At 42.9% G+C, this 26,144-nt stretch overlaps 1 protein-coding gene across 2 annotated transcripts in view; it reads right to left on the minus strand.

Annotated features, from left to right (window-relative positions):
* Window positions 1–26,144, minus strand: part of CPNE8 (copine 8) — a 296,420-nt gene that overhangs the window by 31,049 nt on the left and 239,227 nt on the right. For both annotated transcript variants that reach the window (XM_029058426.1, XM_039911231.1), the window contains exons 14-17: window positions 20,658–20,704; window positions 18,076–18,257; window positions 12,645–12,772; window positions 1,446–1,548 (exon numbers count right to left, since the gene is read on the minus strand). In XM_029058426.1, coding sequence (XP_028914259.1) covers window positions 1,446–1,548; window positions 12,645–12,772; window positions 18,076–18,257; window positions 20,658–20,704 — 460 coding nt within the window. The remainder of the gene's footprint in view (window positions 1–1,445; window positions 1,549–12,644; window positions 12,773–18,075; window positions 18,258–20,657; window positions 20,705–26,144) is intronic.

A 26,144-nucleotide genomic window follows, 5' to 3' on the forward strand; every position in this document is an offset into this window, starting at 1 on the left:
CCCAACGCTTAGAACAGTGCTCGGCACATAGTAAGCACTTAACAAATGCCATAATTATTATTATCCTTGCACTTGGATTTGACTCCTCTATTCCCCCACCCTCAGTCCCACAGCACTTACGTGGGGTGGATTGCTAGAAAGACCATGTAAGTTTTTAATACCTACTAGTACCCCATGTCAAATTTCCACTTCTATATCCTCTCTCAGTGCTTAGTTCAATGTTCTGCACATAGTATGTGCTTAATATCACTATTACTACTATTACCATAACCAGGGCTTAGTACCTGGTTCCTGTCAGAGTTCTGCTCTGGATTTCATTCAGTTTTGTTTTCAACTCTAAAGATTGCCAACAATTTACAACAGAATAATTACATTCACGGATACAGGCTCTAGAAATTAAAGTAGGTTCACTGACAATCCAGCTGTGATTGAAGAAAACCCTGCCTAGAGAGAGTTACTCCTTTTTATTCCATTTTCATTTCATTTGATTGAAATCTCCAGAGAGAGAGCTTACGTGGGTGGCTGCCGGCACACGCTTTCATTCTCTACCTATTGCTCGGAAGGCTGGTAAGAACAAGTAAGAATGGGGAGAATGTGGAGGAAGAGGAGGAGGGGGGAGAAGAAGGACGAGGAAGAGGAGAATGAAGAAGAGGAGGAGCAGGAGGAGGAGGAGGAGGAGGATGAGGATGACAAGAAAGGGGAGGAGGAAGAGGAGGAGGAGGAGGACAACGAGGAGGATGAGGACGAAGAGGAAGAGGAAGAAGGATCTATATGGGACACGTAGGTGGGGCAATGCCAATTCTGTGACCCAAATGGAAGTTCACACTATCATTTTTAAAAAATTAAGGTGAGGCATTTTGAAGATGACTGTCAATTTTCTTGCATTAAGAATTTTTAAGCAAACAGTTTTGATTTAAAGTGTTTGTAAACCAACTAGAAGAAAAATAATTTTTAAAAATATTTAAAGTATGCAAAACTCGTTCAAAATGGTATGGGTAGACCTGCAAATTTAAACACCTAGGGGAACTGAAATTCCATAGTGATTTCTTTGGACAATAACCATTCCAATTGCTGTTCGGCAAATACACTCAGTTCTCCTGTAGCCCTGGGATTGTGATTATGACCAGTACTGTGTTAAGGAAAACCATGTCGCTCAGCGCTTAGAACAGTGCTTGGCACATAGTAAGTGCTTAACAAATGCCATAATTATTAATACCACACACATGCACACACTGTTTCTTCCAACACTGCAACCTATTTTATCCAGGTAGATGCACATTGTCAGAAGAATGTTCCCTAAGTCCCTGTTCTATTTCAAATGTAACGGAAAAACACCCTTTATGAAAGAAGGGAGTATAACAAAATGAGCTCTTTAGGGCCTAACGTCAGATTAGAAACATATCATTTATATTTGGAAAAAGGGAGCATATATAAAAAGAACTCACGTTAACAATAGATTCCTTTGTTTGAGCCATGTCTGAGATAACTCCATCTGTAACAATCAGAAGAACAAAATACTGGGAACCATCTTTTACTGAAGAAGCATATCTAAAAGATAAAAAGAATTCACAGTTTACAGCAACAAGCAAGAGAGCCTCTACCTAAATAGATGTTCTGAAAAATATTATTCACAAATGACAGAATTGAAACAATACTCGGAAATGAACGTTAGACTCACCCACAAAGGAAAAATTTCATGACATTGGTGAGATTAAGCTCTGAATTGTTTCAGACACAGTTGGGTAATTGCAGTGCTAATGTATGGGTATATTCATATAACCACTTTGTATCTCTGCATGACATATTAGCTTAACAGCCTTGACAGAGATGTGTATACATTAGCTATAATGCTTCTTAGGCTAAATTTAAGGGTATTGTTAATTAACTCAATGCAAGTTAGAAACTAGTTGATACCAAAAAGTATTAAAATAGATTGCATGCAAGTCTGTTCACTTGGTAGAGTCTATTAAAATCTTCCGGGAGCCATGAATGATTCTTGGATTTGTTTTGGAAGATCACGGTGAAGTAGATCTTCCATTCGTTTATTCGATCGTATTTATCGAGCGCTTACTGTGTGCAGAGCACTGTACCAGCCACTTGGGAGAGTACAATATAACAGTAGACATATTCCTGCCCACAACAAGCTCACAGCCTAGAGGATGAGACAGACATTAATATAAATAAAAAGATAAATAAATAAATTACAGATACAAACGTATGTGCCATGGGGATGGGAGGGAGGATAGATGAAGGAGCAGTACAGAAGGGAGTAGGAGAAGAGGAGAGGAGGGCTTAGTCAGGGAAGGCTTCTTGGAGGACTTATGCTCTATTCATACATTCTGAGTGTATTTGCATCCATTCTGTCAGCTATTATTCGCTTTTTTTAGCAGCGAATTTGGACTATTTTTTAAGGAAAATAATGCGGTAATGCAACTTTGATGTCTTTCTCACCTTCCTTCTCTCTTTCTCCATCCTCACAGTGATCCTTTTGTCTTACTATCCATGTGGACATGCACATCCAAACCACCTGCTTCCTCTAACTCTCAACTCAGATGACCACCTCCTCCACCCTGCCTTACCCAGTCACTAAATGAGTCATGCCCTAGATATCATCACTAGTCACCCTGATCTCACCAACTATGAAATCCCACTCGCTGACCACAATCCCCTCACCTACATTTTTTTCCCCCAAACACTTCCTCCTCACAATTGTCCTCTACCCCACAGAGATTTCTGATCTCTCAATCTCCTCCTATTTATCCGACCATCATAACTCCACTTAATTCACTACCCAACCTCCCTTCTCGTCATCCCAATTGACTTCCTCGACTCTTCCCTCGACCCTGAACTCAACCCCTTAGATCCCTTGACCCCGCATTGATGTCACACCACCAACCCCAAGCCCTGGATCACTTCAACAGCCTTTCTGGTGGAAGACCAGGCACCAGACTGACTTTGTCTATCGCAAATTTACCCTCGCCTGCTTTAACTCTATCTGCCCAGTACTAGTACTTCTCCCTTGCTGTATCCCTTGCATTTCCGGCACCAATTACTTCAACCTTGTAGCTAAAGCAGAAACTCCAAAGTATTCACTTAGCGCTCTGTCTCTTATCCTCGCTTTGCTCAGTATACTCCAGCCCACACACTTTGCTCCTTTTAAAAAACCTACTCACTCTAACTGCTTTCTTTTTCTCTCTGTCAACACTTCATGATAATAATAATAATTGTGGTATTTGTTAAGGATTTAATAATAATGATAATGGCATTTGTTAAGCACTTACTATGTGCCAAGCACTGTTCTAAGCACTGGGATAGATACAAGGTTATCAAGTTGTCCCACTTGGGGCTCACAGTCTTGATCCCCATTTTACAGCTGAGGTAACTAGGGCAGAGAGAAGTTAAGTTACTTGCCCAAAGTCACACAGCTGACAAGTTGCGGAGTCAGGATTAGAACCCATGACCTCTGACTCCCAAGCCCGGGCTCTTTCCACTAAGCCATGCTGCTTCTTTGTGCCAGGCACTAGGCTAAGTGCTGGATTAGATACAAGATATATTATAAGGCTGGACACAGTCTCTGTCCCATGTAGAACTCACAGTCTTAACATGCATTTTACAGATGAGGGAAGCGAGGCACTGATAAGTGAAGCGATTGACTGAGGTCCCCCAACAGGGAAGTGGAAGAGCCAGGATTAGAACTCAAGTCCTTTTGACTCCCAGGCCCGTGCTCTATCTATTAGACCAAGATGCTTCTCTTGCTCATGGTACCCCTTCACATCTGTCAGACCACTGCTCTCTGCACCCTCATAGGCCTTCAGAAATCATACTTGCTCTGGGAGAAGTTTCCTGATTAACGCCTCATCTCCTCACTCTAACACCACACTAGCACTTCCACGTCACCTAACCACTTGGGTATTCACCACCAACATAGAGTCCCCTGTGCAGTAAGTGCTCAATAAATACAACAGCCTGATTGATGAGCTCATTACTGGTGTTCAATAATTACTTTCTAAAAAATAATAAGTATGTTTTGGGGGAATTATTATAACGAGCAAACTAATCTCCCTCCGGATCTATTCTTAATTGGGTCAGGAAGAAGTTGGTTTGGATCAAATTTATAGGTCTTAAAGGAAATTAAGTTTTTATTCTTCAGGCCAAAAGTAAAGGATCTATCTTAGACACGTGAGCCGCATCACGTGTAGCATGACATGCCAACCTCGCTGCCTCAGCCCTCGCAGCAGATCCAGCAGCAATACGAGCAAGAACAATCTGTTACAGTTTTTTGTTTGTTTTATTTTGAGGGTTTTTTTAGTGTCTTAATTAGTTTTATGTTGCCATCAAGCATCCGGGCCATTTTTACAGGTTGACAGATAGGGTATATAATATGTATAATATGGCATTTCCACACACCAAAAGGTTAGCACCGCTCTGATTAGCAGTTTATAGTGAAAATTATATGTTGCTCTATATCACTATTTAAAAGGGCAAATCAAGGATTTGCTCCATTCCGTTCTACCAGGCATCTTGCAGCATCACACATGGTGAACAGTTGTGGCAGAATTTGTAGCCATAAATCTACCACACAACTCAGTGGTTTTATAAATTCCTCTAATAATAATAAAATTGATGATGGCATTTCTTAAGGGCTTACTATGTGCCAAGCACTGTTTCAAGCGCTAGGGTAGATACAAGGTAACCAGGTTGTCCCACATGGGGCTCACAGTTTTAATCCCCATTTTACAGATGAGGTTACTTAGGCACAGAGAAGTTAATTGGTTTGCCCAAAGTCACACAGATGACAAGTGGTGGAGCCGGGATTAGAACTCACGACCTCTGACTCCCAAGTCCTTGCTCTTTCCACTAAGCCACGCTGCTTTTTCTAGACTGTAAGCTCCTTGTGGGCAGGGAACAAGTCTACAAACTCTATTATATTGTACTCTTACAAATGCTTAGTATGGGGAAGTAGCACAGGCTTGTGGATAGAGCACTGGCCTGGGAGTCAGAAGGACCTGGGTTCTAATTCTGGCTCCGCCACCAGTCTGCTGTGTGATCTTGGGCAAGTCACTTCACTTCTCCGTGCCTCAGTTACCTCATCAGTAAAATGGGGATTGTGACTGGGAGTCCCATGTGGGAGAGGGACTGTGTCCATCTTGATTAGCTTGTAACTACCCCAGCACTTAAAACAGTGCTTGACCCATAGTAAACACCATTTTACAGGCTCTGCACACAGTAAGCATTTAATAAATATGCTATGGATTTACTGATACATGCCATTTTGATCTATAGAATTGAATGCTCTTCATAAGGAAAGCAAATGAAATGAATGGGAAAGTGTAAATAAAAATGCAATTTTTCTTCTATTTATATATGATTGTATTTCTGTAGATATGAGTGAAAATTCTGAGAAGTAATAATTGAAACCCAGAGATGAAAGAGATCTTGTGCTTCAATCTTGTCCTTCTCACTACTGACCCCTTTCACACGTCTTCCCTCTGACCTGGAACTCCCTCTCCCTTTACATCCGCCAGACCATCACTCTCCCCATCTTCAAAGCCTTATTAAGGTCACATCTCTTCCAAGAGTCCTTCCTCAATTAAACACACTTTTTCCCGACTCCGTCTCCATTTCATGTTCTCTATAACGTTGGAACTTTTCCCTTTGGGCACATAGCATGCAACTCACCTTCAGTCCCACAGCACTTAACATACGCATCCGTAATATCTATTTACATTGTCTGTCCGTCGCCCCTTTAGACTGGAAACTCGTTGTGGGCGGGCAACATGTCTACCAACTCTGTTGCATGTACTCTCCCAAGCGCTTAGTACAATGTTCTGCACACAGTACCCAATAAATAGTATTTATTGACTAATCTTGTGAGTTTGTGTGATACAACATTTGCATCGATTAGACTGTTAGCCCGTCAAAGGCCAGGGACTGTCTCTATCTGTTACCGATTTGTACATTCCAAGCGCTTAGTACAGTGCTCTGCACATAGTAAGTGCTCAATAAATACTATTGAATGAATGAATCCTGACAAATGAAGTAAAGAAGCAGTTTCCAAACCTCCCTCAGAAACACATTACAATGTTGAAAATACTTGGGCTAAATCCCTGGTTACAATTTATCTCCTTTCTTGAAAATCTAATCTCCTCTGTTCCAGACACATTTGACTCCCGATTCTTTAATTTTCTCGATAGGTATAACTGTGATCTTTATAGAAACTCATTCCGCACTCACTCATATTCACTCTCTCGAGAAACTCAGGCACCCATTTGTTCCCGGCTACTGACTTCTATGTGAATGACATCCTCATTTTCTAACCTAAATTCGATCCTGTTAACTTCCCCATCTTTGTCCACATCAACACCACCACCTCCGTCCTAGAAGCCCAAGTCCTTGGTGCCATCTTCAAATCTTTGCTGCCTTTCAGATCTCGCCTTAATCGACTGTTAAACCCGGCTGATTTTTCATCTCGTTTTTCAGCTCTGCCCCTTCGTCTCGGCCCAGATGGCATTTGCTCTGGTTCAAAGTCTAGTCATCTCATGATTCAGTGGCTGCATCAGCCTTTTCCCGCATCCCCTTATTTCATTCTATACTACAAACCACTGCCCAGATCATGCTTCTAAACATTTTTTTCCACATTACTCCATTCCATTTTTTTCCACATTACTCCATTCCTCAAAAATCTTCAATTATTACCCATTTCCCTCTGCTTTAAGCAGAAACTTCTTACTGCTGACTTCAAGATGCACTACCAGCTTTCTTCCTCTTACATAACCACTCAATCCACCTGCTTCATCCCATCTTGTTATGATTATTATGCAATAATCAAGGTTGAGTCCATATTGACAATATAAAGGACAAAAGTAGTATCCAATCTTTCTGTGACTAGGTGTTCTGTATCTTCCAATGATGACACAGTTAATTTTTACAGCAGTTTCCCTAATACGCCCACGAAGACTATTTAGCTTCAGAGAACAATAGACACTCTCAGATAATGTTGCGTAGTCGAACCACCGGCACGAAAGCGCTGTTTGACACATTTTACCTCACAATGCTAGACACATGTGAAGCGAATGAGAATGGCAGGATACCCAAATATCTGTTCTATGGAGATGGAGAAGAAAGTACAATTAAAGCTCACTGTCTCAATCCCTATTTTCCAGATGAGGTAACTGAAGCCCAGAGAAGTGAAGTGACTTGCCCATGGTCACAGAGCAGACAAGTGTCAGAGCCAGGATTAGAAGCCATGACCTCTGACTCCCAGGCCAGTGCTCCACCCACGAAACCATGCTGTTCCTCCTTACTGTGTGCAGACCACTGAGCTACCTGAAACAAAACTTCAAACCGTGCAACATGGCAGCAGACTGCTGAGATGCAGCAAATCAGGTCAGAGCAGAAGCAACATGGCCTAATAGGTAGAGCCCGGGCCGGAGTCAGAAGGACCTGGGTTCTAACCTGGCTCTGCCACTCATCTGCTGTGTGACCCTGGGCAAGTTACTTCACTTCTCTGAGCCTCAGTTCCCTCATCTATAAAATGGGGATTAAGACTGTGACAGGGATGGTGCCCAGTCTAATTTGCCTGTATTTCTGCCTCCACTCCAGAGCTTAATACAGTGCCTGGCACAAAGTAAGCGCTCAAAAAATGCCACTAGGATTACTATTATTATAAAGATGGAACGAAGCATCCGGAAATGGGGTGACTCTTTTGGAGGAGAGGGCTTTGGGATGCAGAGGGGGAGAAATGAAAACCGAAGTCTCTGTGGGTAATGAACCAATCTAGTGGGGCCCCTCTCATGCAGCCCACAATGACATTATTACATCACCACCAGCCAGAGTGGTTCCAGAGACATAGGGGAGCGTAGGCAGCGAGGGCTGGGGTGCTTTTTGCTGGGTGGGGGGCAGGATGATGATAATAACAATAACGATGGCATTTGTTAAGCGCTTACTAATTGGCAGGCACAGTACTAAGCGCTGGGGCCGAGACAAGCAAATCAGGTTGGACACGGTCCCTGTCCCATGTGGGGCTCACGGTCTCAATCCCCATTTTACAGATGAGGTAACTGAGGCCCAGAGAAGTGAAGTGACTCGCCCAAGATCACATGGCAGACGAGTGGCAGAGCCGGGCTTAGAACCCTTGACCTTCTGACTCCCAGGTTCATGCTTTATCCGCTACGTCATGCCGCTTCTCTGAACGAGGAAGCAGGAGTCTGGATTTAGGAAGATCGCCGCTGAATCTCAATATGAGCAGGGAATGTGTCTGGTATATTGTTACAGTGTACCCTCCCAAGTGCTTAGTACAGTGCTCGGCCCACAGTAAGCGCTCAATGAATATGATTCATTCATTCAGTAGTATTTATTGACCGCTTACTTTGCAGTGCAGAGCACTGTACTAAGCGCTTGGAATGTACAATTCGACAACAGATAGAGACGATCCCTGTCCATTGACGGGCTTGCAGTCTAATCGGGGGATTGCCTGACTGACTGACCCAATGATGTCCCTGTCATGCTTTTCCTCTCTCCCTCCCTCTCCATACTTTGCCCTTTGGCTTGCTCTTAAAGAGAAAGCGATTGGGGGAGTAAAAAAGGGTGGCAGGGGAATTCCCCGCAACCCCCGCAAATCATGATGACCTCCCACAATGGGAGTGGCCCCCTGATCATCAAATGATGATGACGGTATTTGTTAAGCGCTTACTTGCGTGCCAGGCACTGTACTTAAGCACTAGGGTGGATACAAGCAAATCAGATCGGACACAGTCCCTGCTGTCCCATGTGGGGTTCACAGTTGTCATCCCCATTTTACAGATGAGGTAACCGAGGCCCAGAGAAACAAAGTGACTTGCCCAAGGTCACACAGCAGACAGGTGGCAGAACCAGGATCAGAGTCCAGGTCCTTCTGACTCCCAGGCCACTAGGCCACGGCCTAATAACCGCCACAATAATAATAATGGTGTTGGCATTTGTTAAGCGCTTACTATGTGCAGAGCACTGTTCTAAGCGCTGGGGGAAATGCAGGGTAATCAGGTTGTCCCACGTGAGGCTCACAGTCTTCATCCCCATTTTACAGATGAGGGAACTGAGGCACAGAGAAGTGACTTGCCCACAGTCACAGAGCTGCCGAGTGAAACCCAGTTTTTCCCTTTGTACTCGCTAGGATCTCAGTGGCTTCTCTCGGTCAAGGAATCAACAAAATTCCTCCAGGAGGTGAAGAGCTAGGGGTGGGGCGGCGCTTAGCACCTATTTGTGTTAAGCATTCACATCTTTCCAGCTGGCCAGCACTGGCAGGCCAACAGGGAAGAAGGCAGAACAGGCTGAGGTAGGGTGGATTTAAAGGCGCGCCTTGGTCACGCAGGTTCCTCTCCTGGGGCCACACCATGATAATAATATCTGTGGTATTTGCTAGGCACTTTCTATGGATCGAGCAACGTAGCGAGCATGCGGGCAAAGGCAAGATAATCCAGGCTGGACAAAGTCCCTATCCCACATGGGGTCTTTACCCTAGGTCGGGGGGAGAGCAGGAATTGAATCACCATTTTACAGATGAGGAAGCTAAGGCAAAGAGAAGTTGAGTGACTTGGCCAAAGTCAAACAGCAGGTAAGTTACAGAATTTATGAGATGTTCTTCCCCTTGACTCTATTTATTCCCATTGTTCTTGTCTGCCCGTCTCCCCCGATTAGACTGTGAGCCCGTCGAAGGGCAGGGACCGTCTCTATCTGTTGCCGACTTGTCCATTCCAAGTGCTCAGTACAGTGCTCTGCACATAGTAAGCGCTCAATAAATACTACTGAATGAATGAACTGGGTTTAGAGAAGCAGCGTGGCTCAGTGGAAAGGGCACGGGCTTGGGAGTCAGAGGTCAAGGGTTCTAATCCTGGCTCCGCCACTTGTCGACTGTGTGACTGTGAGACTTCTCTGAGCCTCAGTTACCTCATCTCTAAAACGGGGATGAAGACTGTAAGCCCCACGTGGGACAGCCTGGTCCCCTTGTATCCCCCCAGTGCTTAGAACAGTGCTTTGCACATAGTAAGCGCTTAACAAATGCCATCATTATTATTATTATTTAGAACTCAAATCCTCTGAGTCCCAGGCCCATGCTCTTTCCACTGAGCCACCCTGCTTCTCACATTTCCCGCCCTTTAAAGGGCACTCTCTCCACTAAGAGTCAGACACACATGCACTAAGTACATGGCCCAGTGGACAGAACAGGGGCCTGGGAATCAGAAGGTCATGGGTTCTAATCCCGGCTCTGCCACGTGTCGGCTTAATGACCTTGGACAACTCACTTCACTTCTCTGGGCCTCGGCTACCTCACCTGTAAAATGGGGATTTAGACTGTGAGCCCCATGTGGGACAGGGACTGTGTTCCTGCTTGTATCCATCCTAGTGCTTGGTACAGCATCTGGCACCTAGTAAACATTCAACAAATACCATAATTATCATCATTATTACAGTCAGGAACACCCTCTTGATCATGTCGGAAGCAGAGGCTTTGTTGGAAAAGTAGAAAGGGAGTGTTATTTAGGGGTCAGGACCTCTGTAAACCCAGGACCCAGGGCTTTGAGCCCCTGCATCAATCTGGCCCTGATAAAAAATTCAGCAGTGCTGCAAGGCACAGTCTTTACAGGCACATACTACTGAATATTATGTTGAATGTTAACTATTAATATCCAGTGTTGATGTTGACTATCGATCCAACAGGTCTAACGAGTCACACACTCCAGGCCACAACTTTTCTCCCATTTTCAAAGGTCCCCTGAAATCCCATCTCCCTTTCTATAAAAATCTCACAGTCAGTGGTATCACCTTCAAATCCAAAGGATCGGAAGCATAAAAACAACTCTTGCAAAAAGTCTGAAAAGGAATGGTAGGAGAGAGCTGGGGCGATAACTGGAGGGACCCATGGGGTCAAAGGAGGGGTTTTTTTTAGGCTGGGGGTTACGCAAGCATGTTGGAAAACAATGAAGAAGCCATTTGAAAGTGAACAGTCAAGGAGAGAAATAAGGAGGGAGGCACGTGTTTTAATATGGTATGAACAGATGGGTTCAGAAGCACAGGTGGAGGGGGTAGATTTAGAAAGGAGGCAAAAGAACTCGTCTTAAGATACTGCAGAGAACACAGGGAGAGTCAAGAGAGGGTGGAGAAAGCAAGTGGGTTGGGTTAGAAAGTATTTGAGGGACGTCCTGCCAGACGGATTCAATTTTGTCTATGAAGTATGTGGCAAGGTCATTAGGGGAAAAAGATGGCAGGGACTGGGAGACAGGAGATTTGAGGAGGGAGTTGAATGGAACAGCTAGTCGGGGCAATGGGTATGAGAATGAATTAATGAGGAAAGGTCTCACTGCTGGGCAGCAGGGTGGCAAAGTGAAGCGGATAAGAATGGATTTAAGGTGGACAAGGTCAGAGATGTCTGCCAACAGCATCAAACACTGTACTAAGTGCTGGGGTAAATAAAAGATAATCAGATCAGATACAGTCCTTATCCCCTATGAGGCTCATGGTCTAAATAGGAGGGAGAATAGGTACTTAATCCCCAATTTAATAATATTGGTATTTGTTAAGCGCTTACTATGTGCAGAGCACTGTTCTAAGCGCTGGGGTATACAGGGTAATGAGGTTGTCCCACATGAGGCTCACAGTCTTAATCCCCATTTTACAGATGAGGTAACTGAGACCCAGAGAAGTTAAGTGACTTGCCCAAAGTCACACAGCTGACAAGCGGCAGAGCTGGGATTCGAACCCATGACCTCTGACTCCCAAGCCCGGGCTCTTTCCACTGAGCCACGCTGAAGCATACAGAAAAGTGACTTGCCCAAGGTCATACAACAGAGGAGTGGTGGAGACAGGATTAGAACTCAAGTCCTCTAGCATCCCAGCTTGTGGTTTTTTCCACCACGCCACGCTGCTTCTATTACCATCTCATGTTCTCCCGATCGATGTATACTGTGGGAAGAATTTCCCCATAAGTGCCATCCTGTGGGGGCCAAAATTCCTTTTGCTCCCATGGAGTAGATATCTTTTACCGTAACTGAGTAAACTAGGCAATGGGAAGTCAAAGCTCAGTGAAAGGCAGTGTAGGCTAGAGGAGAGACACAGGCCTGGGAGTCAGAGGACCTGGTTCTAATCCTGACTACACCCCTTTCTGTCGGCAATGCAACTATGGGCAAGTCACTTAAATTCTCTGAACCTCGATTACCTCATCTGTAAAATGGGGATTAAGACTGTGAGTCGCGTATAGGGCAGGGACATGTGTCCAACCTGATTTTCTTGTACCCACACCAACACTTCGTACAGTGTCTGACATAGAGTGAACGCTTGCAAAAATAGAGGGTCAGTGGGATGAAGAATGTTCCCCTTCAGTATTTTTATGCATTTAATTTGTCAAACTATGGACAATCCCTGTCCATTGACGGGCTTACAGTCTAATCGGGGGATTGCCTGACTCTTGTCCCAAGCGGTTAGTACGATGTTCTGCACATGCTAAGTGCTCAGTAATACCACTGATGATGATGATAATGATGAATTGAAATCAATTTTACATCTATACATGACCATGTTGATATACTATTATTTCACTTTGATAAGTTATTTCCAAATAAGTGTACTTATCAAATAAGTTACTTCCAAATAAATAATTTCAAGTCACTTACCTTGCTACGTGATTAATTACAGGGGCAAAGTTTGTTGGGCCATAAAGTTGGACCGATTTCAGACTCCTGTAGTAAGCTTCCATTACTCCCTCAATGCCATTACAGTAGGGGTTTTGAGGGTTTCCATTCTATGGAAAAGTGAAAGAACGAGATAAAATTAATAGAAGTAGATGCCACTATCTCCCTCTCAGGATCACACCTGGAGAGCTTCCAGTATTCCACAAGTCTTGGCTAAGGGAGGGAGAGTCGAGCAGAGGCCTATCCGTTCCATTCCTAGCCAGTGGCTAGCAAGTGGAAGTCCATCTGCTACAGGTCAAAACTCACCCGTGCTGGGCAGCAGCAGCAACACGGGAGAGAGTCAAGCGGAAGGAGGCGATGTGGTCAACCACTTCTGGATTTTGACCAAGAAGACTCTACAGATCCACTACCAGAACGACTGCAGATGGAGGTGGGGCGTTCTGGGAGAGATGTGTCCATGGTGTCGCTATGGGTAGGAGACGACTTGACGGCATAGGACAAGACAAGATGCCCCTTAAATGCAGTCCGGTCCTGAATAACTGAGCAGTGCATCTTTAAGCGCTCACCATAAACAAAAGGACATGCCTCCCTTTGATCTTCCCCTCTACGATCTACAACTGAAGCGCTCTTTCAGGGGAGCTGGTTTTGCTTCTGTTACCCACACGTCCCAGAAACCCATCACCTAGATCTTCCAACCATTTTACATTGTTTGGAACGACCTGGGCGGCCAATTCCTCCAATAGCCCAGATACCTGAGGGTTGATTGCATTGTGATCAGTACCTAGCAAGTGTGTAGAATTGTACGTAATTTGACGGGAATGGGCCAATCTTATTTTTATTCTTTGGTACACTCTGAGGGTGTTCGGCATAAAGGAAGCACTCATTAAATGCTGATGATGACAACGGTGAAGACAAAGAGGAGGAATAATGGGAAATATTTATACGTAAGGTGGTCCTTCATTATTGAAGAGAATACTACTGATGAGATCCCATTCAGGTAGGCAAGTGTGGTGGAAAAGACAGATGCAGAGTAACTTTCCCTTTTGAATTGTATACATGTAAATATAGTTCTTTTGATAGACACTCCCTGTATCTGTTTTGGGACCTATCTCGTTATCCCAGTCTTCATACAGACTTCCTTCAGGAGAGAAAGTAGCATGGCCTAGTGGATAGCACATGTGCCTGGGAGTCAGAAAGGCCTGGGTTCTGATCCAAGCTCTGCCACTTGTCTGCTGCATGACCTTGGGTAAGTCACTTAACTTCTCTGGGCCTCAGCTCCCTCAGATGTAAAATGGTGATTAACAGTGTGAGCTCCATTTGGGACATGGACTGGGTCCAACCTGATTAACTTGTAAAATAATAATAACAGAAATAATGATAATGGTATTTGTTAAGCACTTACTATCTGTCAAACACTTTTCTAAGCGCTGGGGTAGACACAAGGTAATCAGGTTGTCCCACGTGGGGCTCACAGACTTAATCACCATTTTACAGATGACGTAACTGAGGCACAGAGAAGTAAAGTGATTTGCCCAAAGTCACAGTGCTCATTACAGTATTTATTGAGCACTTACTCTGTGCAGAGCACTGTCATAAGTGCTTGGGAAAATGCAATACAAAAGAACTAGCAGACATGAATATCACTAAAAAAAATAAAAAAGAACTCCTCATCATTTCTGTTTTCTGGGTTGATCTGTCTACAGCAGTGGTCTCTCAACGGTAAGTACTCTGTTATATTGTTTGAGACTGTAGTCATCTATGTCTTTGAATACCTTATTTCCTCAAAGCATGGACCATTTAAGAAATGCCACAGGATAGATATGCTCTCATCATCACTGCCTTCAGGGCGGAAAGGTGAAAGTCAGATGAGGGCTATTATTAAGCCGTCATTGTTTATCCTCCGTTGCCGGCGCGATCTCTCATCTTGTCTTATGCCGTCGCATCATTTCCGACCCATAGTGACTCCATGGACACATCTCTCCCAGAACGCCCCACCTCCATCTGCCAACTTTCTGGTAGTGGATCCATAGAGTTTCTTTAGTCAAAATATGGACGTGGTTAACCATTGACTCCTTCCACGTAGTAAACTCGAGTCTGCCCCCTCGACTCTCTCCCATGCTGCTGTTGCCCAGCACGGGTGAGTTTTGACTTGTAGCAGATGGCCTGCCATTGGCTAGCCAATGCTCAAGCTAGGAATGGAATGGATAGGTCTCTCCTTGACTTTCCCTCCCATAGCCAAGACTGGTAGGGTACTGGAAACTCTCCAGGTGCAACCCTGAGAGGGGGGCCTGATGCCTACCTAAGGTATTTTTGGTTGGGCTACTTAAGAATATCACTAATCCAAAGCTCCTAAAATTGCAATGTGACTTTAAATCACAGGGTGGCACAACTGATATAATCTTTGCAGTGTGACAAATGCAAAAAATTAGCAGGGAATGACACCAACATGGTTCTCATAAACAGCATTCGATACCATAAACACTTAGTACAGTGCTCTGCACACATTAAGTGTTCAGAAGCCGCATGGCATAGTAGATGGAGGATGGGCCCGGGAGTCAGAAGATCATGGGTTCTAATCTCGGTTCCGCCACTTTTCTGCTGTGTGACTTTGGGAAAGTCACTTCCCTTCTCTGGGACTCAGTTCCCTCATCTCATGGGGATTGAGACTGTGAACTCCATCTGGGACGGGGACACTGTCTGACCCGATTTGCCTGTATCCTCCCCAGCACTTACTACAGTGCCTGGCACATAGTAAGTGCTTAATAAATACCATTACTATTACCAATAAATATGACTGGTTGACTGATCTGCAGATCTGGGTTCTGGAAATAACTTAGGAAATTGATTGTCCTGAAAAGTTCATCATGGATTTGATATTACTTCACGATGGGTCAGAGTCAATAGTATCGGGTCCGATCGATCCAATTCTATGTCGATGATGGAAAGCAGGGATGTGCAGTGGATCCAGGCTTTCTTGTTTAGTTTATTCGGTGTAACGCTGCTGAAAATTCTAACAAGACGCTGGTATCCTGAATCTCACTGGTAATCATCTTCTATGGTTTGATGTTGACCATGGATCTAAGTTGACAGCAGTAAAGCTGTTCAAGAAGCTGGACTTGTTTTCTTTAGAATGGCCAGGTATCACAGTCAACTAGAAAGGTCAACATCAACCCAATCATATTGAATTTCAACTTGGCATGATCCTGCCACACTATTTTCATTCGGCTTTCTTCTTTGGTCTAGAGAGGCATCATTATATAGTATACTGCCCCACATTCAGTCTGTTGCTAAATCCTGTCAGTTTTTCCTCTAAAGCATTTTCAGAATCTGAACCTTTTTCCCATTTTAAAAATACACTAAGCTTATCCAAGCATTTTTCATCTTCCAGCATGACTACAAAATTGGACTCTTTCAGTCGATCAATAGGAAAAAAAATAATGATAATAATGGTATTTGTTAATGTTTACTAAGTGCCAGGCGCTCTACTAAGAGCTAGGGTGTTTACAAGCAACTTGGGTTAGACACAGTCCCTGTCCCTCGTGGGGTTCACAGCCTCAATCCTCATTTTTCTGATGAGGTGCCTGAGGCCCAGAGAAGTGAAGTGACTTGTCCAAGATCACACAGCAGTCAAGTGGCGGAGCCATAATTAGAATCCATGACCTTCTGACTCCCAGGCCCGTGCTCTATCCACTGGACCATGCTGTTTATTTAATATTTATTGAGCGATTCCTGTGTGCTCTGTACTAGGCACTTAGGAGAGTACAATTTAACAATTCAACAGACACAGCCCATGCCTACAATGAGCTTACAGTCTAGAGAGGGAGACAGGCATATTATAAATACATAAATTACGAATACGTACATCAGTGCTTTGGGACTGGAAGTGGGGCAGGAGTGGGTGATTGCAATTTAGCTTTCCAAAGATCTGAAGACATTTTTTCTGTTTTGACATCCCTTCCCTCTCTTGCATTGAAAATGCTTATGATCAATCGATTTCATTTATCCAGTGCTTGCTGTGTGCCGAGCACTGTACTAAGCACTTGGGGGAATACAATGTAACAAAATCGGTAGACATAAGAATAATAATTACGGTATCTGTTAAGCACTTATTATGTGCCAAGCACTGTTCTAAGCTCTGGGGTAAATACAAGGTAATCAGGTTGTCCCACGTGGGGCTCACAGTCTCCATCCCCATTTTACAGATGAGGTAACTGAGGCACAGAGAAGTGAAGTGACTTGCCCAAAGTCACACAGCTGATAAGTGGTGGAGCCTGGATTAGAACCCACAACCTCTGACTCCCAAGCCCTTGCTCTTTCCACTAAACCACGCTGCTTCTCTGCCCATGTTCCCTGCCCAGGAGATGATTGTCTTGTCGGGTTTTGGAGCTGATACAGAATTTGTCTTTCTCTTTATTGTTATTTGCCATTGTTGAAGCATATGATATAATAGGCATAGCGAAGTGCTTTTCCTTAAGATTATGATGTCATGATAACTGCGGTATTCATTATTCACTTACTATGTGCCAGGCACTGTACTAAGCCCTGGGGTGGATACAAGAAAATCAGGTTGGACGCAATCTCTGTCCCACACGGGATAGGGGGTAGGAAAGTTAAGGTCGGGGTTAGATCTAAGATAATCGTATAGCTGTCCCACTCTCACATGAGGCTCACAGGCTAGGAAAGAGGTTGAACAGATATCAAATCCCCATTTTGCAGATAAGGTAACCGAGGCACAGAGGAGTGAAGTGATTTGCCCCAGGTCACACAGCATACAAGTGGCAGAGGCGGGATTGGAACACAGATCCCTCTGACTCCCAGACACATTCCTGCCCACAACGAGCTCACAGTCTAGAGCGGCAGACAGACATTAAGGGAAATAAATAAATTACAGATATACATAAATATATACGTATGTGCTATGGGGACGGGAGTGAGAATGAATGAAGGAGCAAATAAGACCGGTGCAGAAGAGAGTGGGAGGAGAGAGGGCTTAGTCAGGAAAGGCTTCTTGGAGATGTGCCTTCAATCGGGTTTTGAAGTGAGGGAGAGCAATTATCTGTCTGATATGAGGAGGGAGGGCGTTCCAGGCCAGAGATAGGACGTGGGCTTGGGAGAGTACAGTATAACAAACGGACACATTCCCTGTCTCCAGTGACCCTCGGCACTGGTCTTATATATTATGAAAGTTGAAAGAAAAATGTTTAGGTTCCAAGAGAGAGCCTATATTTTCAAACAGAAAGCCTTTAAGTGAATATTTCACCCTCCTGCTTTATTGATTTCAACTCATGTCCATAATGAAATTTTAAACGCTTCTAAAAATAGGGCTTATTCTTCAAGGAATCGGGAATACACAGAACTGCAGGAAATGAAGCATTCTCTAGGCACTCCTTTTAATTTCTGACCCTTCGCTTACCAAAGCAAATTCATGCGATATCCTACCATCCGGAGGCAGTTTCGCCCCAAAGCCTAGGGCTGGAAACATTTTGTCACTGTCATAATCTTGAACGATTTCTCCCACGGCCTTCAGTGCCATGCCATATGCATTCAGCTGGTAAGGGTTCATATAGTGAAGAGATGTGGGCTGGGCAGGGTTGCCTACAATGAAAGTGACAGAATGATAAAAATAACATCAGCACCTTTCTTGGCTGTTTCCATTTATTTTGTGCTTCAGAACGAGATGTGAAAAATGTTATTTGCTCTTTTGAATCGGCAGACGTAGGCTCAGTAATGACAGCTTGTGGTATTTTCCCTGACTCTTTGATACCGGATTGGATGTCAGTGGATACTAGTGGACTGAAAAACTACAGACACGGTGATAAAGAAAAACCGAGTAAGCGGGAAGAGAGACAGCCTCTAAGTACGGGGTACCTGCTGATGGAAACCCTTGAGGGTGATGATCAGGATTTCTCTTTTACACGAAGCAATGAGGAGCAACAAGGCAGAAATAGCCTGGATTTTTGGGAAAGCTTCCTAAAAGAGGATCATTGGAAGATATTGTTGGAGGTGGCTATAACTAGGGAGTTAGCATTAAGACACGGTAGATGTAGTGATACGTGTGGGGTCATTTTGGAGATTGGGCATTGGATGAGTCGTCTTGTGGAAACTCATAACAATAATGATAATATTTGTTAAGTGCTTACTACGTGCTCAGCACTGCGGGAAGGAGTATATCCTAGAGGAAAGAGGATGGGCCTGGAAGTTAGGGATCAGGATTTTAATCCCGACTCTGCCACTTGCCTGTTGTTTGACCTTAGGCCAGTCATTTAACTTCTCTGTGCCTCATATTCCTCTTTTGTAAAATAAGGTTTGAATACCAGTTCTCTCTCCTGTTGCCGATTTGTACATTCCAAGCGCTTCGTACAGTGCTCTGCACATAGTAAGTGCTCAATAAATACTATTGAAATACTACTTCAATTGTGAGCCCCATCTGGGACAGGGACTGGGTCAGACCTGATCAACTTATATTTTACCCCAATATTTAGAACAATGCTTAGCACATAGTAGGCACTTTAGGAATATTTATTACTAATCAATTAATCAGTGGTATTTAGTGAGCATTTACTATGTGAAGAGCACTGTACTAAGTGCTTGGGAGAGTACAACACAACAGAGTTGGTAGGCAACTAGCTACAACACAATCAGATCAGACACACTCTCTATTCCACATGATGCACATGTGATTCCCAGAGTTTGGCCCAAGAAAGTCCAGTTCCTCAATCTCCGTAAGAAAATGTGACAGAATGTTTCTTACTATGCTATTAGATCTGCTTCCTATTCTATGTTCTTTGTGTAAATAATTTGTCCTAATTTTGCTGGAATAAAGAAAAAGCATTCACTTCAAGCAAAGGATACCAACCAGCGGACTTGTGTTAAAATTCAAATAAAATCTTTTCTTAAAGGAATTTTTATTTCAAAGAATGTACTGGAAATCTCTTTGGGGAAAATTCAGATATCACCATTTCTCCATGGCTTGCATTTGAATCAATATATTTTTAAGTTTTTACCAACTTCATTAATGAATACAAACATAGTAACTTACAAGTGCTATGCACTGCATGCTAGTGGGCTTTTCGGAATTGCACTCCATAAAATTTGCAAACAAGAACTGTAAATAATAATAATAATAATGCTAATATTTGTTAAGCGCTTACTATGTGCTAAGCACTGTTCTAAGCGCTGGGGTGGATACAAGGTAATCAGGTTGTCCCATGTGGGGCTCACAGTCCCCATTTTACAGAGGAGGTAACTGAGGCACAGAGAAGCAAAGTGACTGGCCCAAGGTCACACAGTTGACAAGTGGCCGAGCCAGGATTAGAACCCACGGTCTCTGACTCTCAAGCCCATGCTCTTTCCATTAAGCCACACTGCAATGATTTTTCTATGAGGATTCATCACCTTTACTCCCATCTGACAATTTTCCCAAATATAAGCAAGAAGGGGGGAAGCAAATGTTTATATCGAGGTCCAAATGTTCACATTTAAAAGAGGTGGAAACAAATACAGGAGACTTTCTTGAAAAATTCTCAGCAAAGGTCATCCTCTTCTTTATTAACTTTCATAGGAAGTTAAGCAAAGAGAGCTAGCTCTTAGAAAAATTAATAACAGTAACTAATGAACCCCTTTGGGATTAAGTTTATCATCACATTTCTCAACATGGGAATAACTTTGACTTTGGATTTGTGTTTAATATGAGATACATAAGCCATAATTAATTGGAAAATAACAGTTGAAATGACATTTTGACTTCAAATCTTTTTTCATGTAATTATTTTTTAAAAAGTTTTAATTGAAATCCAGATTAATCTAAAGTTTTAAATAAAAATACTTTTAATTACATTTTTCTTCAATAAAGGAACACAACTATGAAGGTTAAAGCTCTATATTTAACTTCATAAGCAAATAAGAAAAGAAAATATCTAAACTTCATGAATCTGAAAAAAATAACCCCTTCAAATATTTAGCTATCCAATAATTTCAGACACTAAAAACACTCACCATTTGATGCTGTGAAATCAATGGCCACTGTGAAATTGATTTGGGTTCTGTAAAAAAAAGAAACTTCACAATTTAATGAATTCACAGATAAGATTTTTTAAATTACTTTGTATTACCGAGTAAGGTAGAGAATCCAGTTTTCTGAAGTACTTATTTCATAGAATACATGTTACAAAGTTATGGCTCCTAAATTCATAAAAAGGCGAGGAGGAAAGTAGCAAACTCTTACTCAGCCTTTTACTATTGTCATAACTATTATAATAGTCACATTTTCTTTAACACAAGCATATCCAAAGTATTTGCCAACTAGAGGAAGTTTTTGCCTTTTTCATCAGTTATTATAGTCATCATCAATGAAATTTACTGACTGCCTACTGAGGAGAATACTGTACTACGTCCTCAGGAGAGCAACGGAAGAAGAAAAAGACATGTCCATTAATCCCTAAAGGTTTACAATCTAACAGGGGGGAGACAAGAAGATTTAAATTATTTAGAAATAGGGCAGCAGGAAGAATTAAGAGGTAACAAATAGAATGGATATCACAGGATGAGATAACTGAATAGCTGAATGTACCACTTAAGACTTATACATATATACAGTATACATATAATATATGCACATATTATGGTATTTGTTAAGTGCTTACTAACTGTCAGATACTGTCTAAGCACCGGGGTAGATACAAGCTGCTCATTTTGGACACAGTCCCTGTCCCACATGAAGCTCACAATCTTAATCCATTTTATAGATGAAGTAACTGAGCCCCAGAGAAGTTAAATGACTTGCTCAAGGCCACACAGCAGACAAGGGGTGAAGCAGGTACTGGATAGATCCCAGGAGTTCTGACTCCCAGGCCCGTGCTCTAACCATTAGGCAGTGCTGCTTCTCTGTGTTATCTATTATATATATATATATGAGCTAAGGATGAGAATAAATGGGAAGAGGGTAGCTGTTCGCTTTGCATGATTTGGGGTATTGGGAATAAATCAGGGAAGGCATCATGAGACAGATGATATTCTAGAAGGCTTTAGAATAAGGGGAAGACTCTGGCCTATCATGTTTAAAGATGAAGGGAGTTTCCAATGGGGGAATGACCTGAGCAAGGATTTGGAGGCAGGACAATTGAGAGGGAGGCATAGTTAGCAGGTGGGCTTGGGAGGAGTGCAGACTACAAGGTGATGAGAAGCAATCAATCAATCATGGTATATATTTAATGCTTACTGTGTGCACAGCACTGAGCTAATCTCTTGAGCCTGTACTAAGTGGTTGGCGCAGCAGGGCCGATATGTAAGATGGTGATAGCTGGCAGAAGGAGAACCTTGGAGGTAGTGGGAATGAATTTCTGCGTGATCGAGGGGGAACCTGGCAGCCGATGGACACTTGAGGAATGGGGATTTCAATCCTCAAATCATCCCCCAAGGGGAGACGGTGTGTAACCCCTCAACTTAGCTGTAGAGGTTACACTGGAAGATGTTACAAGGTGGTGTGGTTGTGTCTGTTGCACTCAAACCTGAACTGTCATCAGTGTACACCCCTATATACCAGTGGGTACCCCTCTGAAAGATCTCTCACATTCTCAGAATGTACCCCAGGAACAGATTCCATTTGTGCATTTGCATGGGGTGCAAACAGAAAACACAGTCAACACACACACACACACCCACACAACCCCTCCCCCCGGGGGGCAAGAGGTTCCTCCTCAGAAATCTTCTCTCTCTCGATTAAGGGGGTAACAAGAGACTAATAACTTTAGCATTGTACAATTTTTCCCTTCAAAAATACCTTAAATTAATTAAGCCACCATGGTACTATCTGATCATTTACAAATGATAATGATAATAATAGTATTTGTTAAGCACTTACTATGTTTCAAGCACTGTTCTCAGTGCTGGGTAGATACAAGATAATCAGGAAGGACACAGACCCTGTCCCACATGGGGCTTACAATCTTAATCCCCATTTTACAAATGATAGAACTGAGGCACAAAGACGTTTAGTGACTTGCCCGAGGTCACACAGGAGACAAGTAGTGGAGCTGAGATTAGAACCCAGATCCTTCTAGCTCCCAGACCCGTGCTCTATCCACTAAGCCATGCTGCTTCCCCACTTCCCAAAGACATTCCACTTCCCCAGACCAATTCTCTCTCTACTTAGGCAGGTAGAAAACTTTGTCCTCTCAGAACTATGTGTTCTCCCTTCCCAGGCCTAAGAAATGCTGTGAAGGATTTGGATCATATTAGCTTTTTAGAGCACTAATTACTCTGAAATGTTTATTCAGCTCTGTAAAGTAGTCAATTCAATTTCCAGCAACCACAGATTAACCAAGTAGAAAAATCCTGTTTCCAAGCTGCTTTAAAGCATACGGTGCTCAATTTGAGAGTAAAGGGAGACTTACTTCCTTTATTATAACAATAATAATAATAATAATGTTGGTATTTGTTAAGCGCTTACTATGTTCAGGGCACTGTTTTAAGGGCTGGGGTAGATACAGGGTAAACAGGTTGTCCCACGTGAGGCTCACAGTTATCCCCATTTTACAGATGAGGTAACTGAGGCACAGAGAAGTTAAGTGACTTGCCCACAGTCACACAGCTGACAAGTGGCAGAGCTGTGATTCAAACCCATGACCTCTGACTCTCCCAAGCCCGGGCTCTTTCCACTGAGCCATGCTGCTTCTCTATTCATCCACTTCTTTATTCATCCACTTTTCCAGCTCCACAGCCCTTATATACATATCGATAATTTATTTATATAAATGTCTGTCTCCCTTCTTAGACGGTACGCTCGTTGTGGACAGGGAATGTGTCTGCTACATTGTTATATTGTACTCTGCCAAGTGCTTAGTACAGTACCCTGCACAGAGTAAGTGCTCAATAAAAATATGATTGATTGATTAACTTACTGAAAGTTAATTATTATTTTAATTATTTAAATATTATTAATCCTTCCCTCTTTCTCCATCAAGCAGTATGTGGAAAAGAAAGCTTCATAGCAAAGGAGGGGCCTTGCTACCTAAGTGTCAGTTGAGAATAATACATTTATGTTAGGCTTATGCTAAAAATGAATATAAATTCTTTTTATAGCCTTATGGAAAATAGGTTTATAGGCTAAGGACAAGATAGCATCACTAAACTCCTTTTCAAGAGAATAATCTTAAACTGTGTAAACTAAAATTAGTTCAACTATTATAGAACGTAGTTACCAAATGTGTTAAAGGGAATTTATTTCCAGAGCAAAAAAAACCTTTAGGAATTGAACAAACAAGCATAAAAAACTTGTGTGTGTGCAGGTGTGTGTGCAAAGAGACTAAAAAAAATAAGAGAAAAGGAGTGTGGGGATGCTCGTGCTCAAGTTGAGAGCTTGTGAAGTGATGTTGCTGACAGTAAGATTTTATCAGTGTACACAGGTGTGGCTGATAAAACTCATTCATCACTGACAGTTCAATCTGCCTCATGTATATGGAAAGACTGCCTCTCGCTAAAATGTTGCATTTAAAATCCACAGTGCCTGGTGTAGTTTTCAATTCTCCTTGATGTAACAATCCTTTGCTCTAAAAGTCATCCTATTCCTGATGGCTTCCTTTGCAAGCCATCTCCCTTCTTTCATTGCCATGTCACATCATTTTTCCATCCACCCTGTTTACAGTTCCCCATTTTAATTTACCATAGCATCAATTTTTCTCACATGCCCCGTCAAGTGAGGATCTGACGTAAAAAGTATGGGATGTAATAAGTATTTCCTTGGGAGTGCTGTTCTCATGACTTTAACTACCACCTCATCTTCAATTCTTCTCCTCTGATTCTCCCCTTGATCCTCTACACTCTGGCTTCTGACATCTCCATTCGATGAAACACCTCTCTCCAAGAGTCCAATACCCTCCTCTTCACCAAATATAATAGACCCTACTCTGCCTAATCCTCTTTGACCCCTCAGGAGTCTTCGACACTGTAAAACCATCCCCTTTTTCTGGAATCACTATCTACCCTCTGTTTCACTGGCACTGTCCTCTCCTGGTTCTCTTCCCACTTCTCGTTTTCGGTCTCTTATACTGGCTTTGCTTCTTCCTACCACTCCCTCAATCAATTTATCAATCAACTAATAAATGGCATTTACTGCTTGATTACTGTGTGCAGATAACTGTACTAAGCACTTGTGGTAGATTTGTTTCTTGCCCATAATGAATTTACATTCTAGAGGAGGAGACAGACATTAATACGAATAAATAATAATAATATTAATAGCAAGTGCCCCAAAGTCACAGATCCAGGTACATACATGACACAAAAGAGAGAGGAAGCCAGGGAAAAAAAAGCTTAATTGGGGAAGGCCTCTTGGAGATGTGACCTTAATAATATTTTGAATGTGGAGAGAGTGGTGGTCTGGTATGTATGGAGGGCCAGGCTAGGGGAAGGATGTGGGAAAGGGGTCAGCGGTGAGCTAGATAAGATCAGGGCACAGTGAGTAAGCTGGTGCTAGAGGAGTTAAGTGTGTGGGCTGAGCTGTAGTAAGATATCAGTGAGGTGAAGTAGTAGGAGGGGGTGAGCTGATTGATTTGAGCCAATATTGAGTAGTTTCTTTTGATCTGGAGGTGGATGGGCAACCACTGGAGGTTCTTGAGGAGTGGGGAAACATGAGCTGAACTTGTTTTAGAAAAATGATCCATTCAGCAGAGTGAAGTATGGACTGGAGTGGGGAAGGACAGAAGGCAGGGAAGTCAGCAAAAAGGCAGATACTGCAGTCAAAGTGGGATAAGATACATGTTTGAATCAGCATGGTAGTAGTTCGGATGTCTCCAAACATCCAAACATACTTGGTTGGAAAGGGTGGATTTTAGCAATGTTTTGAAGACTGAAGTGACAGGATTTGGTGATATATTGAATATGTGTCAGTTCTAGGTCCCTGTCTGTCCTTGAATTATACCCATTCTCTTGGGAAGCTTATCAACTCTCCTGGCTTCAACTATCACCTCTACAGAGATGACTTGCAAATTTACTTCACCAGTCACAACTTCTCTACTTTTCTGTAATCAATCAATCAATCAATCTTATTTATTGAGTGCTTACTCTTTGCAGAGAACTGAACTAAGCTCTTGGGAGAGTACAACGTAACAGAGTGGGTAGACAGTTTCCCTGCCCACAATGAGCTTACAGTTTAGACGAGGAGACAGACATTAATATAAACAACAAATTATGTCTATGTACATAAGTGTTGTGGGGCTGAAAGAGGGGTGAAGACAGGGCATAAAACCAAGTGCAAGAGCATCGGGGAAGGAAGTGAGAGAAAAGGAAATGAGGGCTTCGTCCTGGAAGGCCTCGTGGAGGTGTGCTTTTAATAAGATTTTGAAGGTGGAGAGAGTTGGATCTGTTGGATCTGAAAAGGGAGGGCATTCTGAACCAGAGGCGGGATGTGGGTGAGAGGTCGGCAGCGATATAGACAAAATCGGGGCATTAAAGAACTGAAGTGTACGGTCTGAATTCTAGTAGAAA

Source organism: Ornithorhynchus anatinus, chromosome 2, assembly GCF_004115215.2.
Source record: "Ornithorhynchus anatinus isolate Pmale09 chromosome 2, mOrnAna1.pri.v4, whole genome shotgun sequence".
In the NCBI taxonomy this organism is placed as follows: domain Eukaryota; kingdom Metazoa; phylum Chordata; class Mammalia; order Monotremata; family Ornithorhynchidae; genus Ornithorhynchus; species Ornithorhynchus anatinus.